This window comes from Typha latifolia, chromosome 13, assembly GCF_019914945.1.
Source record: "Typha latifolia isolate L0001 chromosome 13, TyphaL0001v2, whole genome shotgun sequence".
Classification (NCBI taxonomy): Eukaryota; Viridiplantae; Streptophyta; class Magnoliopsida; order Poales; family Typhaceae; genus Typha; species Typha latifolia.
In genome coordinates this window covers 988,941-1,006,280 of record NC_133098.1, presented here as the reverse complement: position 1 = coordinate 1,006,280, position 17,340 = coordinate 988,941, and the positions used below count along the sequence as shown (strand labels likewise).

At 35.5% G+C, this 17,340-nt stretch overlaps 2 protein-coding genes across 2 annotated transcripts; both read left to right on the top strand.

The window, feature by feature from the left end:
- Window positions 1-4,388: 4,388 nt before the first annotated feature.
- Window positions 4,389-11,745, top strand: LOC140800308 (uncharacterized). Its single transcript, XM_073155025.1, has 12 exons — window positions 4,389-4,568; window positions 4,686-4,750; window positions 5,210-5,294; window positions 5,989-6,136; window positions 7,401-7,613; window positions 8,096-8,230; window positions 8,430-8,564; window positions 8,858-9,073; window positions 9,236-9,360; window positions 10,451-10,508; window positions 11,204-11,319; window positions 11,443-11,745. The coding sequence occupies exons 1-11, from the start codon at window positions 4,477-4,479 to the stop codon at window positions 11,312-11,314; spliced, it is 1,383 nt and encodes a 460-aa protein (XP_073011126.1). The 5' UTR covers window positions 4,389-4,476; the 3' UTR covers window positions 11,315-11,319; window positions 11,443-11,745.
- Window positions 11,746-12,475: 730 nt separating this feature from the next.
- Window positions 12,476-16,497, top strand: LOC140799555 (dihydropyrimidine dehydrogenase (NADP(+)), chloroplastic). The gene is made up of 7 exons (XM_073153920.1): window positions 12,476-13,041; window positions 13,978-14,241; window positions 14,324-14,494; window positions 14,829-14,941; window positions 15,023-15,206; window positions 15,732-15,841; window positions 16,182-16,497. The coding sequence occupies exons 1-7, from the start codon at window positions 12,769-12,771 to the stop codon at window positions 16,336-16,338; spliced, it is 1,272 nt and encodes a 423-aa protein (XP_073010021.1). The 5' UTR covers window positions 12,476-12,768; the 3' UTR covers window positions 16,339-16,497.
- The last annotated feature ends 843 nt before the right edge of the window (window positions 16,498-17,340 follow it).

The following is a 17,340-nucleotide window of genomic DNA, read 5'->3' as shown; positions in this document are numbered from 1 at the left end:
TATGCCGCAGAGAATAAATAATAGAATTTGTCTTATATAAATTTGACAAATAATTCAGGAGTTTAAGTATAATTATTCGTTGGAGAATTCCTTCAATTAACTATGTCAAACAAACTCCGTATTAAAGATCTCCTCTATTGTAAAAAGCTTGACATTGATATAGCTTACGGATTATGTGGTAATGCTTTGCAAAATCTGTCACGCAATGTCCTTACTCTCAATCAATTCTTCATTATTTTGAAGATAAACTTTATTTTCTTTCTCATATTCCTTCTACAAAGGAATTATGGGATTTTTGGCGATAACTTTGTATCCCGACTAAGATTCGTATCCCGACTAAGATTCGAAAGGACACTAAATTTGGATGTGTGATCTAAGAAGAAAGAAAGCCACAGATTTTTCAAGTAAGCAACCACTAATTAGATTATCTTCAAATAAGTTGCTTTCACAAAAAAATAGTTTATAAAGTCACTCTGTTGGTTATTATTAATTTAGGACGATAAAATGCTTTTATATTTAAAAAAAAACAGCTCTCATTTAAGACATATCACTACATAAACATGGTGCTTATATGATAGCAACTATAGTATTTGAGTAAATAATTTAGTCAAGAACTCGAATTTTGTGACAATCTTATTATTATTTTTTTAATGATGCCGTGGGTTTAATAACGTGGAGGGTTTGATCTCTTATATTGGAGAGTGATGGGGGAGAAAGGTTTAAGGCTAATTGGGACATGCATGTATCTTAAGCATCATATATAATGGTGGTATTCTAACGGAATATATACGAAATAATTTTCCTCCATAAACTTGTCATTCATTCAAAGTAGCCATCAAGCTCTCATGACTAGTAGCTGGCACTTCCTTCTCCAACCCCACTTTGTCTAAAATAAAAAAACTATCATCGTTCTCTTATGTCGTTTTCTACTTAATTTTCTAAGTTGCTAGTCAATTCGTATTTTTATATATATATATATATATCTCCCCCCTATACATATATATAACAAGGATAAACTAAGGACATAGACTAAGAGTTGTCACTTTTAATTTATATGTCCGATATCAACGGATAAGAGAAATATTTGACCATATATATACGACTATTCTTTTGGTATGCATGGATAATTTTATTGCTATCTAATGCCGGTATTAGCTGACCAGATCATTCGAGTACAGTTATGTAGGAGATCCCGGAACCTAACGTATGATTAATATTACTCTCCAAGTTTAATAATCTAAGTTTGGAGATCGATCCACCTATAATATACGTATTTGTTATATATTGTCTATAATATTGTCGTTTCCACGTACATATATATTTATATATATAGGTGAGTTGATCATAGATACGTACGTGGATTTTTTTGTCTTTCTTTTGAGTATATAAAGATGTACGTGCATGGTAATAAATAAGCCACGTTCGTGGGGTTTGTATCGAGGAAGGGAAAATATTATTTAGATAATAATATATAGATGAGCATAGGAAAAAAAGAGAGAAAAGAAATACAAAATAAAGACCACAAGTTAAGATGCAGCTAATAAAGAGTTATACAACTTAGCAGAGTTCTCGTGTGCTCATGAGTCATGGGTTTCCTATGGTGCTTAATTTATTAACCACGAGATGTAGTAGCTTTTGGCACGTATACCCTTCCCAGATAATTCCTAACTAGTGTATATATAACATGGCATTGGATTAAACAAACTCAGACATCTCAGCTGTATCCTACTATCTCTAACTAGTTAACTAATTAATCTAAACTTGTGGATTATTAAGTTGGACAGCATTAGTCACTTGCTCGGGCTCCACTTAGCTGAAGCTTTTACTTCATGCGTATAGTGTTTGAACTCAGTTTTTTGTAGATATGATTTGTGGGATAAATGTTAAAATTTGATATTAATTAGAAACCTAAATCAGTAGGTAGATAGTCTTAAACAAAGCAAAAATTGTAAGTGATAAAAAGAAAAGAGCCTAGGAGCTTTATCTTGGTCCTTTGTAGTTAATCTGATGTCCCACCACTTCAAAGTTGAAATCAAAATCCAATGGGTGGATTCCAGATTTGACTCATCCAACTGCAGAACTTGTCCACCAAATCTTTATTATAGTGCTCATCGTTTTTTGACAAATGCTGATGCTAAAGCTCACTGGTGCTCTCCAAAGCTACATTATTCGGTTGGTTGGTGGGACATCTACTTCGTAAGCTAGCACTCAATTTCTCATCCATAAAATTCTAAAAAATAGACAAGAGTGATGTTTTTGCCTCTCTCCCTTATAAAGCTAAAGCTACAGCGAGCTTTATTGCTAGCAGGTATAACAGTATTCTGATCATGGTAGTTATTTTACCTTGCTGAAAGCTCGGGAAAACAATTACTCGTCAATATTGTTCAATCTGACTCCCTCATACTAATCAAAATTCTGAAGCCTCAACAACAACCGTCTTGAAGATGCCGACATACCACCTTAGTTATATACAATTACTTGTCAACTTTAACGATCATCATCATTTTTATAATTTTGAAAGAGTAAGAAAAAAATATTTTAAATTTCGCTTGCGAGTTAGACTTGTGATTATAGAGAATTACCTTCGAAAATAGTTGTTCCTTTCAAGTGCCATTTCAAATATATATATATATATATATATATATATATATATATATGCGTGTGTGTGTGTGAAATTAAACATGCTCAACTAGAAGGCTACTATCAACTGAGTCCTTCCACGTATCAAGAATGAGACATTTCTTGCAACTTATCAGTTATCACAATGGTATGCAATGTATCATTTTTTTTCTATATTTTTGGTTTGGTATGTAGCATTCGGTGAGATAATCGGATGGATGCCACACCATTAAGTAGATTATATTTTATGATCGATCTTATCGTCTAACATATAATATACTTTTATTTTCCTCATCAGTCTGCACCTATGAATTTACCAAGAGTATTCTATATATATAAACAAATGTGACCAATAAACATTAATAAATACTTTGCCTTCTTCAACTTGGCAACTTGAGTTCTACTGCAAGTGCTTAACAGAAAGAAATCCATTACAAAAAATAATAAAAATATTTTATTTCTTTCAATCGGCTTAAAATTTTGAGCGAGTACTTTTTTTTTTCATATTTACCAGGAAAATAGCATGGTATTTTCTACATTCTTTTTTTGTAACTTTATTCTGATATTTTTTTAGTGTTTATTAGTCCAGAATAATAACTAGCTAATTACTTTTAGCTCCTTTGTAGGAAAAATAAAAAAAGAAAGAAAAAACTTGTGATCTAATGCTGATATATGCATTGATATTTTTAAGGAATTTTTATATAATTATCGCTGACTTTTTAAAAATATTATAAAAGTTAATAAACACATATAAATAACTACAATGCTCTTCTTTTTAAGATTTAGAATGTACAATATTTATCAATAATTTTTATCTCATATAAAATAAAATATATTTTCTTATACTATGGCATTGCATGTAATATTGAATAGTTTTTTTTAAATAATTTTCTTTTAAATTTATATTATATTTTAAACAGGGTTAATTAGATTAAACTAAAAATTGAAGGACATTTTTAAAATAATACAATTCTGATATTTTGAATAATATAGTGACAATTATGATATTTTAAAAATTATGTAAAGGTCCCTATTTTCAATGAAAAATTTAAAAATAACATGGTACATTTTTATAATTTTCTGATTAATATCTTATTTTTGAGGATTTTATAATTTAGCCCGTTATTTTTTTTTATACTTTTCATTTAATATCTTATATTACTTTGACTGTCATTAATAGTGATCTATAATTAATTATATAACAATGCTTACTACTATTTAAAAAAAATATTTTTAACCTAGAAACAAACCAAATCATTTCTAAGCCATATTTCTCCCTGATCCACATTACTAAATTAAAAATCTATTTCTAGATAGATTAAAACCATCTCCATTATTTCCCAAACTATAATCTAATCTCTTCAAGATCAAACCCATACCCCATTAAAATGAGAAAGATGGCATAACAATGAATATTAATTATAAGCCCTTAAACAAAATAGAGGAGAGAGAAATAATAATTTAAATATTTTAGAAATTACTATCCCTATTCTAATAGAACATTCCTTCGTTGATAGACATTTATTTAAAAATAACATTTGATGAAAAATATAGGGAAAAAAAGAGAGTTTGGATTACAAAATCATAATTTCTTTTATAAAATTCTCATATTGTTTCTTAACAGATGGATTTTTTATGAAAAAAATAAATAAATTGGTTTCTTTGGCCCAGCCCACTTTTGGAATCGATAAATGAGGCCCATAAGTAATAGTTAAGAGCCCAGCCCAATTAGCTCAAATTAATCGCACCTTTTAGATATTTTTCCAAAAATGCCCAAACCGGAGTCGTCGTCTTCGCGGCATCGTCTCCTCTGTCTAAGATTAGGGTTTTATTAGGGGTTTTCTTTCACCGGAGGAGATGGGAGAGAGGTCGAAGCAATGGTTGTTGATCGGTGCAGGTGTTGTCTTTGGCTCCCTCTCCACCATAGCTCTGATCAAACTCTTATCCAGGTCCATCTCTCTCTCTCTCTCACTTCATTTGATCTCCATTTGGGTCAAAGATCGTCTCACCTGGATCTATTTCTTGTCTATGGTTGGTTACTGTGACTTTTTTCTTTGTGTATGCAGGTCCGCTGCGAAGCGACAAACGAGTTGCCTACCTAGTGGGATTTCGTCGGAAAATAAGGTTAATGGTAAGTCTCTACTCACCGATCTCATTGATCTGACGGTTCCACTCTAAAAGAGTAACAAGAGCTCACGTAATTGTTTACGTTGTTCTTGTCTGCTGTTTTAAGTTTGTCAATGAGAGACGGATTTAGTTCCAGATGTTGACATGGAGTGATCGTATTTGCGCTGTTTAAGTACGAATCTCTGTGTATAGTCTGATACTGCGGTAGCTTTATTGTTGCAATTTACTGATGAATTCCCTACTGGATATTAAGGAAGTCGAAGTAAGATATTTTTACTATTTTAGTCCCTTTATTTCTCCAAGCTGTTTCTACTTTCTTTACCAGCAAAATATTGGGTGAAAATGATTTTTTGTCTTTTTCCTCTTTGCATCTTTTTATTTCAATTTTTTTTTTATCTTAGTTGCAAATAACATCTTGTAAACACTGCTTATGTTTGACATGCTATCCTCTTAATGTTTCGAGGCACAAGAGATAGACTGGATGCTCTGGACAACCTGGTTGGTTCAGACCTTTTGACAGATGAGGTGGTCTCTGAGCAACTTACAAGGTCTGATATTTTCTCCAGCCTTAAATTAAGGCGCGCTTATAATTACATTGAAAAAATGAAGATGCATTGTATCCATACTACTTTGTACTTCTGCTTCAACGGCTCGAATTGTTGACTCATGGAGCAATTGAAAGGTTCAACATTATACTATCATATATTTAGTCGAATCATAAGAAGTCTATGTTCTGCTTTAGCAAGCAGATATGAGAACTTGTATGACTCTACATGAGCATTTTCCTTTTCATTATTATGTATGAATGTACAGATGGCAGTTATGCACTCCCTGTGAAGGCAGTGTTCTCAGTTGATTAGTTTGAGATAATTGTATCAGATAGCTCCATTCTATTGTTTCTACTGCTCCTTTATCTATTGATTTTAACCTTAGTAATTGTACAGAATACTTCAGATCATCCCCTCCTATTTTCTTACCATGTTGGCATAGAAGACAACTGGGATTCTATTAATCCACATTTACCTATTATTTGTTGATGTTGTCACTTTTCTTGAAATAAGAACTCTATTTGTAATCTTTAAGTAACTTGTTATTGAGAGTGATTAGCTGAACAAAATCAGAAGGTTCTAGAGACTATCTAAGGAGTAATGTTAAATGTATTGGAGTTACTTGCAGTTCTATCAAATAATTATTGAACTTGTCACCCAGGTACTTATCTTGTTTCTTTCGTTTTCTTGATAGGAATATTCAATTTTTTGGTATCGAATCACAAAGAAAAGTGACGGAATCATTTGTTGTAGTTATTGGTCTTGGAGGAGTTGGTAGTCATGCTGCTTCTATGCTTTTAAGGTCTGGGGTTGGTAGGCTCCTCCTTGTTGATTTTGATCAGGTCTGTGCTTGCAAACAGTATTATGCACCTGCAATTCTGTTTTCCTCTTTTCTTATTAATCTGTTGTTATGGAAACCTCACATTTGAAGGCAGGTTTGTTGGGATGTTTATTAATGTGCGAATATGCATTATGCTACTTGTCTAGTGTCAATGCATTCATGACCCACCTAGGTGTTTAGTTGGGCCAGGACTTGGTCAAGATTAGCACATCCTAACTCAAACCGGCTCAATATCTTCAAAATAAACTTTGAAATTTCATTTAATAGATTTAAAGGTCATTACATAATTTGATTTGTTGACATGATAAAATTATCAATTTGCCATAGCCCAATATTAATTTGGCTTCATGACAAATTTATCCACTTACTCTGGAAAATAATATTTTTCACTTGAAAACTACTTGCAAAATAGAATATCATTGGCCTTCGTTTATAGCCATCCCCAGATAGTTGCAATTTTTATTTTGTTATTGATGGTGTAGTTATCTTCTTTTATTGTGTATAACAGTGGTGAGTTTCAATATTTGTCATTGCTCCTGGGAAATTGGGATTGCAGCAATTGCTTGCTAATATACTGTTAATCGGATTATTTATGCAAAGTTGGTGCATAGCATGAGTGCTTTAGCACTTCATTGTGACTATCTGTGGCAATATATCCTTTTTCTTTCCTCAAACTTTTGATTACCTATTTTGTCCTATTAGCACTTTTGTGAGGTGTTACGTTTGCAGTAGCAAGCATCTTTTACAATTATTGGGAACAATCAATAATTACTTCATAGATATAGGGCATATAAAAATATAAAATTACTGAGCAAGAACCAATAGATACTTTATAATTTGCTTCTGTAAAGCTACTGTGGACTATTTTAAGGTTCTGGCATCATACATCATCGGTAGAACTTTTATGCTTCTCTTTCTATCTCTACATATGACCTTTCATGATATGAAACATCTTAGTTCCTACAAGTAATTGTGATACGCCTGGAGGTATTTATAATATCTGTTGCTTTTAACACACTACATTGCTGATAAACATAACTCTTAGAAGTACTTGTGCTTTAGAGATATGCAGTATGTTTTTTCAGAACGTTTGAGAATATTCAGGAAAAATGACTACTGAGTAGCAACTAATTGCTCTTGCTTTCCTCTATATGTAATAGTTGTACTAAGCAACAAATAATAATTTTTTTTTTGTTTATTTCTATCCATGACATTACATATTGATAATAGGTGGACATTAATGGGGAACTCATGATATGTGAAAGGTATCGCTCTCATCACTGAATCGACATGCTGTGGCCACTAGAGGTGATGTTGGGATCCCAAAAGCTGTATGCCTGCAGAAGCATTTTTCAGAGATATATCCAGAATGCCGAATTGAAGCAAGAGTGCAGTTATATGATGCATCATCAGAGGAGGAAATTCTCTCCGGACAGCCTGATTTTGTTCTCGATTGCATTGATAATATTGACACTAAGGTAGTGAGTTTCACCAAATTGTGGCAAACTTGTTGGTTGACATTTCCATATATATTATATCCCTACCTATGCTTTGTGGAACATGATATGATATGCAGAACATAAACTTTGCCTTTTATTCTTTTTCTTGGGTCTTAAATGGGAGGTCTTCTACAATTGCATGAACGTCTTAGCTTCAATTTTCAAGTCAAGCTAGCAAATCATTATTGACTCAACTAATATCCATAAACATCCTTTTCTTGTTCTCTCTATATTGTAGCAGGCTGCCCTGGGGATCGGTTAATTTGGTCCTGATCATGAACTTTACATTCTAACTAGTATGGCTGTATGGATTATGGAGAAACTTCTTGACACTACTATCTTACCAACAAGTTATCCTTGAGCAATACTTGCCAATATTTGGGACAAGTACTTATCCACTAAAATAGGATGATAACTGTGATTAGTTGATTTCCTTATTTAACTGTCTCTATCTATCTTAGGTGGCACTACTTGCTGCATGTGTACGTAGAGGTTTGCTGGTACTTTCTGCAATGGGGGCTGGCGCTAGAGCTGATCCAACACGAATTCGTATTGCTGATTTGAGAGAATCAAGCAATGACCCTCTCTCTCGGGCGGTAACAGTCTATTATTCTTTCATCATTTATTTATTTAACATTATTTCTACTGAATAGAGAAATTTGATATGCAAGTACATTTCTTTTGAATATTTCCTTACATCTGCACGAGTATCTGGGTGTGTTAGTTATTCCTTGCATCCTTTATCTAGTTGGCAAATCATATGATAATTTCACCTATGAGTAATGTTTCTTGTAGGTGAGATATCGTTTGAGAAAGGATTATGGAATTGAGGGTGGAATACCCGTAGTTTTTTCTCTAGAGAAGCCAAAAGTGAAGCTTCTTCCATTTAAAATGTCAACCGGAGAGGAAGAAAATCCATTGGATTATCAGGTCAGGATATTTCTGTTAATTATGGGCTGACTTCTGTGCTGTTTATTGTATTGGTATCTGTTATTTCCATGTGATGCATTTTGTGGCTGACTGATATTTCTACCGTCTGTCCTAATGGCTGTCACTGATTTGAAGAGAAATTCTGTTAAATAATGGATGTTTAATTGCCATCTCTCTACATATAGTATATTTTTCTCACTGTATTCAATATGAATAGTCATGGTTACAAAATTATTCCCTTGCTCAGATGTACCACATTTGACATTCTAACTTAAATTGAACTATTATTTCAGATTGTACCAGGTTTTAGGGTTCGCATTATCCCAGTATTAGGAACCATTCCTGCAATTTTTGGACAAGTAATGGCCTCCTACGTCGTGACTCATCTTGCTGGAATTGGTCTTCAAACTGAACCAGTGGTTAGCTTGGATTTGGATCACTATTGCATTCTTCATCAGCGCCTTCTTGAGCATGAGGAGCTAACATATGGCTCAGCTGAGCAAGTTATGGTATAATATTGCCACTATATATACTGTCAATTGATTGTCCCACTTCTTTTCTCGAACTATGTTTCCGGCAAATTACATGTATTATAAAGGAATTGCCTATCCTACTTTTCCTAATGAAACTTTCATGCTAATAACCTTCTTTTACATTTATTCAATCTTAAGGTAGATGTTGAAGAGGTGATGTATGTCGTCAAAGAACTGTGGCATGGCAGAAGTGCAAGAGATCAAAGTAAGAAGGATGTTGGTCGTAAAATGTGGCGATCTGTGAATGAGTTGATGCTTGTAAGGTACATTCACTTTTTTAACTACTAAATTTATCACCAGAAGATCATCGTGATAAGATTTCATCAATGATAGTTATGTTATTCTTTATTTATTTGGCCATCCCTTTTTGGGTTTTGTCCTTCGATGTGAATCTAGCCCGGTAGCATTTTTCCCTATCTTCTGAGTTCTTTGAATTACCTTTTGTTTGTAGCTTAGTGATTTATACTATCAAGTTAGATCAGATCCTAGATTTGTCAGTCGGACCGGTTATATGTTCTTTGCATAAGTTCACAATTTTCATGCTCTAGGGCTGGCCCATCTTGGGTGGGTGAGTTCACATTATTTACTGTCAGGAATCCTTTGTCCTTGACTTGAGCCTGATCACACTTGCTAGCTGGTCAACTTTTCATCATCCACTTACTCAATTATTTTTATGCTATTCATGCTGGAACAATTTCAATGGTTTCCAAGGTTCACCTTTAGTAAGTAGTGCTCAATTGTCACTTGCTGGATAATTGCCCTGCAAAGCTGGATATGCTTTGCTGTACAGAAGCATGTGCAGTCACGTGCATAAAACATTCAGATTGGTTTTTTAAACTGGGTTAAGTAGAAAACCAGTATTTTCCTTTGTGGTATGAACAGTCTGCAGCTCCTATGCTGTGTAATCTGCATTCTACAAAGTCTATCATCTCAATACTGAATAGTGTCTCAAGAAGTGGAAATTATTTCAAGAGAACAGCTTTAGCTCTGGCTATCTAATTCAGATATGAAAAATGAATATTCCTGGACTATGTCATAGCAATTTTTGGCACAACTGCATGAACTATTTGACATAGCTAATGAATTCGTCAATTCTTTGCTTTTGAACGACTAGCATGCCATCTCTGTTAGTTGAGCAAATTGAGCTTCCCATGCGTGATTCTCCTTACATTATCATATGAATTGCAATTTGTGTGCACTTCATAGATGACATATAATTGTATGGCTAGAGTTTCATCTAAATAAGACTAAAAGCTTTCAGATTGCACTGTTAGTTATTACCTGGCTGTCAGTATTTCAGATTGACAATGGGGTATCTTGTTATGGCATTTTCTATTATCTTCTGCTTTTCAGGTGGGACAAATCAAGACCAGCTACAGTTGCGAATTTGATCCTTCTTAAGTTTAATGAGGTACTTGGAGTACTACTAATTATTGACTCTTGTTTTTCTAGACATGTTTTAGATGGAATACCTAGTATTGTAGTAAAAGTGTAAAACATTAAACACTTATCTATCCAGAGAGTTGTTCCAGATTTGATAATCCTTGTTCCTAGGTGAAAATGTAGTTAGCTCCACCTATAATATTCAGCTATGTACGTATGCCTACAAATGTATGCATGTAGGGTTAGACTAGAGATCGTGTGTTAGTATTCAGTATCCACAATATTGCCCCGGGGTTTGTTAATCTTTGTCCCCAGGTGGAAAATGCCTAGCTTCATCTATGAGCAACTCATTATTGAATCCCAGTCCGAATCCTGTAGTTACAAAAGTGTTCTGTATTAAAGATTTATTGAATTCTAAACAAGCCTAACTATATATTAACGATCAAGCACCTTTTCTTTTAATTTACAATGGTCAGGCAGTTCCAATTGTGGTGAATATAAGGTTTCGTGGCTCTGCCAAACTACTGCTAGCTCATAAGGCAAAGTTTTATCTGAATTTTAGCTCATTAGCTATGATAGATTAGCAGTTCACTATACAATTTGCTTCCCCCCTTATGTCGGTCATTCAATCTTTTCTGGATTATAGATCAGCTACTATTTTGTTTGGCTGCTAGCGATTTATTTTGGTTAATTCATGTGATTGAGCCAAGTCTGTTTGTCCAGGCGGATGTGCATGAATCAACAACAGTCGACCAGATAAAGGAAGAGGAACCTGAGTTTTACTCTACGGTGACACAACGTCTGAAGAAGGCCGAAATGGACTTTGCATTGTGAAATAGGTTTGTGAATCAGTAATTGCTTTGTAGAAAGCTTTTTTCTGTTTAATTGCTTCTTGAAACATGTCATGGATCTAGCATATATACTAGTATGTGACTGCCTTTTATTTTCTACGATTTGCACAGCTCCTATTTTGTGAAGGGCGACCACAGGACTGAATAGACTACATGCGATAGCAAAATAGTCCAGTTTTCACAGTTCTAGGCGACAGTTTTATCTTGGCATCCTCCAAAGTGCTTCAGGAGATTTTGTACGTAATATATCATTTAATGGGTAATTTCGCTACCTGTAATTTGTAGTATGTACTAGAGGAGATTAAGATTTATTCCTTGCCAGTGGGAGTCATAAGCAAGAAGAAATTTTCAATCAGTCAGACTTAACGACATGTTTACTTCACATGTTAAAGCAGATAAAATTTTTGTTCACAATCGATTGTAATGTTTTCCATTTTAGAATGATTATGATGATCACTATGCTGACGACTGCGTGAAAGCTACCATCTCATCTTTACGAAGCAGTCAAAAGAGATGATGAGAAGCAATGGAGGTAGTTCTTTAGTGACACTGAATGTCTGAATATCTTGATGGGGTCCTTTCGTTTCTCTCCATTACGCTAATCAAATTTAGTTTATATGGTTAGCTCCATAATAATTACGTGGCATTGATGGCTTTAAGTTTGTTGTATATTATTTCTCGGTAAGCATGGGTAGCCATTAATCAAGCTAACTTGGTAGAGAATTGAGCTCGTGGGAATTTTTGCAATTGGCTCTCTGATTTGCAACTTGTTTGGTAGTGGTGCATGTCTTCAGTTTTATCCGTCCTACCTGTATTCTTGGATTTCTACTGAATAAAGACGGTAATTTACACCAAGAACGTTAAAAACAATAAATAACAGCAGGTCGAACAACTACTGGTGCTCTGTACTGGACCAAAAGACGACTTATTTCAATAGTCTCGTGACAAGTGAACCACCTTGCCTTCGCAATTGGTATTTGATCTAATCCGTGTTGATTTACATGTAACCGAGAAATTAGACCCTTCACTTTCCCCTAGGTAAGATTGTTCGCTTTGCTTGGATTTAATATATAATTGCTGTTCTTTCGGAAGCGTGCATGCATTCTCGCTAATGCTAATATACCAATTTACAGCATAACACACCGTTGGAGAGAGAGAGAGAGAGAGAGAGAGAGAGAGAGAGAGAGAGTATCCACGTCATGGCCGATCCTTGTTCCTAAAAAATTAGATTCCATCGCCAGCTCACATCTAGCACCAAACTTATCAAACTCTCCCTTTTATCTCTCTCTGCTCCTTCTCCCACCAAGAAAAGTCTAAAAGCCAGTCGTATTTAGAGATTGAGACAGCGATTAGAGATTGAGCTCTCTCTCTCTCTCTCTCTCTCTCTCTCTCTCTCTCTCTCTCTTTGTGATAGTATAGAGAGATAGAGGTGTAAAAATGGAGTCTTTAAGGTGCTCGATTGAGAGGAGCTCGATCCTAGAATGGAGGAAGCCGCGGCTTCCCGAAGTCCGGCGGCGGAAAGCAGTAGCGCTCCGGCCGATTGCGGCGGCGGCAGGGGAGAAGGCAGGAGCTGAGCCCGACCTCACGGTGCGGGTTAATGGGTTGGAGATGCCGAATCCGTTTGTGATCGGATCCGGCCCGCCTGGGACCAACTACACCGTGATGAAGAGGGCCTTCGACGAGGGGTGGGGCGCCGTCATCGCCAAGACCGTAACTTTTCTCCTCCTCTTTGTTCATTTCTTCTTTCGCTGTGAATTGAATCGCGTTGCGGGAATTGAGAAAAGATGGTTCTTTTTTTAAAAAAAAAATTAAAAGAAAAGATGGCTCTGGAATAGTAGGGGACGATAAAATAGGGTCGGATCCAGGGGATCTACCATTTTATGTTTTAGGTGTCCTTTTCGATTTTTTAATGGGCGATCTTTCGAAAACTAGGGTGTTATGTACAGCGATGGTGATATGATCATGCTGGGCTTGCAGGGGGGACCGTTGGTTTTTGCTGAATTTTACTTGGATTGAAAGATAGTAATTCTCCTACAGGATCTGATCGCAGGGTGTTCCTGAGAATTATTCTACTTTTTATGTGGGACTCCTAGATAGCGTATTTTCTTTCTTGATCTGATTATAAGGTGTGTTAGAATATAAAAGTTTGAGATCCTAGAGAGTAAATTCTCCTAGAATTGGTAAAAAGATTTCAGTTCATTACTGTAGCAGGGCTGCAAGGTTACCTACCCCAGATTGATCCCTTCTATGTAACCCCTTGATCCAATGGCTACAGCCTCCATCAATGTCGGGGAATTCGTTACTATTTTGTTGAGCATGACCAAATAATTGGGCCTAAGATCCATGACCTTGTGGGATTTCTTACTGGTGAGATATCAGTGCCTGCTATGCATATCTATAGTGACATGGACTCTCGTGATTGACCAAAAGAGACCAGTATCAGTTGGCTACTTTGAGATGTTCAAATTAGCATTTTATCTTCTTCAAAACTGTGATCCCTAAATCATCATGATTGTAGTCAATAGTGCTGGAAATTTCTATTATTTTTTCTTGCATGTAATTTAGTTCACAAGAAAGTGAAGGATACGTGTAATTATGTTATTGTTCTTTGCCCCCAAGAGCTGAAATTGGTACTGTGGATAATAGGTGTCACTGGATGCTGCCAAAGTTATTAATGTAACTCCTCGTTATGCTCGTCTTCGGGCAGGATCAAATGGCTCAGCCAAGGCACCAATTATTGGATGGGAAAATATTGAACTTATCAGCGACCGGCCTCTGGAAACAATGTTAAAAGAATTCAAGCAGCTAAAAGACGAGTTTCCAGACAGGATACTTATAGCTTCAATAATGGAGGAGTATGACAAAGCTGCTTGGCAAGAACTAATCGAACGGGTTGAGGAAACTGGAGTGGTATACTTCCTCTTCTATTCTCTGAATCCTAGCTTGTTCTCGTCTTGATCAAAAGAAATTAAGTAATCTTATCCTCATTTAGGATGCCCTTGAGATAAATTTCTCATGTCCTCATGGCATGCCGGAGAGAAGAATGGGTGCTGCAGTGGGGCAAGATTGTGCTTTGCTGGAGGAAGTCTGTGGATGGATTAATGAAAAAGCTACTGTACCTGTTTGGGCAAAGATGACTCCCAACATAACAGACATTACACAGGTTGACAGTTTTCTCTCTTCAAGCTCCTTGTTATACTCATAATCCAGGAGATGCAAGTTATTAGAGGTACAAAATTAAGGAAAAATGTACACACAGAGAAGCAAGATGAAGACGAAATAAGAATCAAATGATAATTTGGCTTGACTATCGACTATTCTGTGTTTTTTTAATCTGGATATGAAAATCCTTATATTGCAAAAAAGCCCACAATTTGTTGTTGCTGTCTGCATGCTCCAATGCAACTCAGAATTCACTCAAATATTTAATCCACTATTTGTAGTTAGTTATCCTTGTATTTGTCAATAAAGGTGTTCTCTTCTCTTGTGCCATTCAGCCAGCAAGGGTGGCTCTGAAATCAGGATGTGAGGGAGTTTCTGCTATTAACACAATCATGAGTGTGATGGGGATCAATCTCAATACTTTACGTCCAGAACCTTGCGTTGAGGGGTTAGCTATGCTTCATCAGACATTCTTTCTTCATGTGCTATATAAAATTGTATTTTTGAACTCTGCATTTCTCTTTTGTAGATATTCTACACCTGGTGGCTATTCTGCAAAAGCAGTTCATCCTATAGCACTTGGAAAGGTAATGCAGATCGCTAAGATGCTGAAATCTGATTTTGGTGATGAGCGATCACTTTCTGGCATAGGAGGGGTTGAGACAGGTGATGATGCTGTTGAGTTTATTCTACTTGGAGCAAATACTGTTCAGGTTGGTATATAATCAGTACTTCTTTTAATGGTTTGCAAGGACAATGTTGTTACAGTATCTTGCTTTCTGAATGTGTGCATGATTTCATTTCTGCAATTTCATCCCTCCTTTAATGAACTTGAAATAGTATTCTCAGCCTTATGTTCTTCTATTGGCTTCTATTAAGAATAAGTCAAAGAAAAACACTTCAGCTCCTCATGCTTTTAATTATTTGAACTTATTGTTATATGTCGGACTCATGGTGATGTGTACATTTTATGACTCTCTCTCCTCATGTGCCATTTAGAAATATAAACAAATAAACTTGTACACCAATTCCTGCTGTTCCCTGATCGTTTTTAACCTAAAATTATGTATGTATCATAGACTCAAAAGTATAGAAAACTGCTGCATACTAGAATGTGCAACCTTCCAAACTTTCTTATTCATTGATCCTTTATCATGATTTTGGCTGTGTGCATGTTATAGCATCTCAAAGACTTTTTAATGAGATTTTCTTTATTTCTTTTCTTCCTCACATTATAGGTATGCACGGGTGTCATGATGCATGGCTATGGCCTCGTGAAAAAGCTTTGCGATGAGCTAAAGGATTTCATGAGAAAGCACAACTTTTCCTCAATTGAAGACTTCCGGGGGTAATGAGTTTACATTTGTTTAATGGCAAGGGTCCTAACTCTAGGCAAGATAGACAATGACAAGAGATATTGATTCGCTCGGAATCACTTGTTCTAAAGCTCACATTTCTCTTTGGTACAGTATTATATCTGAGCATTGATAATAAGTGACTATAATAAGTAACTGTAAATGGTGCAACAATCTTCAGTCAGTATAAGTATATAACATACTAATCTGGTGAGCACTATGATTAATTTGTGTTGAAGCCAAAAATTCTTATTGGCTATTATCTTTCAACTTTAGCTGATCCCCTTAAATATATTTCTGACAATTTGATCGCTAGCCGTTTTATCATTGCAGGGTCTCCCTTCAGTACTTTACTACCCATACTGATCTAGTGCAGCGGCAACAAGAGGCAATCAGACAAAGAAAAGCTATAAGAAAGGGCTTGAATTCAGACAAGGAGTGGACTGGGGATGGCTTTGTCAAAGAAACTGAAAGCATGGTGTCTAACTGATGTATCATAATGTTTAAAGCGTGCTCCGTGATGCTAGTTTCTCACTTCATCCTAATGGCACCTGGTCCATGGTGTGAAACCTTTTCAATATAAACAGAGCAACACTGTGCTTAATCATGTTTAATAAAAGATAATCTCCTTCCTCGTGGTTTCCATTGATGAATGTTGCTCGATGCTTCGTGAATTGGTTCTAAGAGCTGAGCCATTAAACTCAGTAAAACATAGCTTTTAACTTGCTCAGTTCCTTGTATTTTTGCTGAACATTTGGAAATAAATTGGAGTGCATAATTTCAGACAAAATGGATTATTATTCATGTGCTGATCTAATGCTGCTCCTAATGATCCTGGGTGTCTGCAAGCAGGAAGACAGTTCATAGTTGTACTTCCCCTTAATGGGCTACACTACTGCACTCCTTCTCATGGTTAGGTTCTTGCGATATGTCACATAATACTCAGAGCTGTAAGTCAGGTGTTAGCATCATTTTGCAATGCTTTCAGACAGAAGCATATTAGCTTTCATGACATCAATGGCTGCAGCGGAGTGCTGCTTTGTATTGGTGTTAATGATCATTTTTATTCTCTCAGTTCCACAAAGCATCACCTCACTGGTTCATTCAATCAATGTTGAGTGTGAATCCTCCAGGTCAAGTTTAAATATCAAACAAATAAAAACATAAAATAAACTCGTTACGTGGATTATAAACAAGTTACAAAGTTATAAATATTATTCTAATTTAAAAATTATAAAAAAGTAATTCAAATTATGAATGAATCGATCCAAAAATTGCCAAACACCCGTTTTTAATAGCATTGAAATGGAGAGATGGGAAGCAACAAAACAAGTGAGTCAATCTGTGGACCCTTGGCCATTAAAATTTCTCATACATTGAACTTACCTCCTTGGATTTCATTGAATTTTGTGCCGAGGGCCAATGGGAGCTCATGGCTTGCTGCTGGAATTTCTATTTTTCTTTTGTAATCTACTGAAACTGACATGATATG

What these genes read in the sequence shown, in the direction of transcription:
- LOC140800308 (XM_073155025.1), top strand. Translation starts at nt 4,477, where the DNA reads ATGGGAGAGAGGTCGAAGCAATGGTTGTTGATCGGTGCAGGTGTTGTC. An exon ending in TCCTTGTTGATTTTGATCAG is followed by an intron (nt 6,137 to 7,400) that starts GTCTGTGCTTGC and finishes GATATGTGAAAG; the next exon opens with GTATCGCTCTCATCACTGAA. An exon ending in AATGAGTTGATGCTTGTAAG is followed by an intron (nt 9,361 to 10,450) that starts GTACATTCACTT and finishes TCTGCTTTTCAG; the next exon opens with GTGGGACAAATCAAGACCAG.
- LOC140799555 (XM_073153920.1), top strand. Translation starts at nt 12,769, where the DNA reads ATGGAGTCTTTAAGGTGCTCGATTGAGAGGAGCTCGATCCTAGAATGG. An exon ending in GGGTTGAGGAAACTGGAGTG is followed by an intron (nt 14,242 to 14,323) that starts GTATACTTCCTC and finishes ATCCTCATTTAG; the next exon opens with GATGCCCTTGAGATAAATTT. An exon ending in TCAATTGAAGACTTCCGGGG is followed by an intron (nt 15,842 to 16,181) that starts GTAATGAGTTTA and finishes TTATCATTGCAG; the next exon opens with GGTCTCCCTTCAGTACTTTA.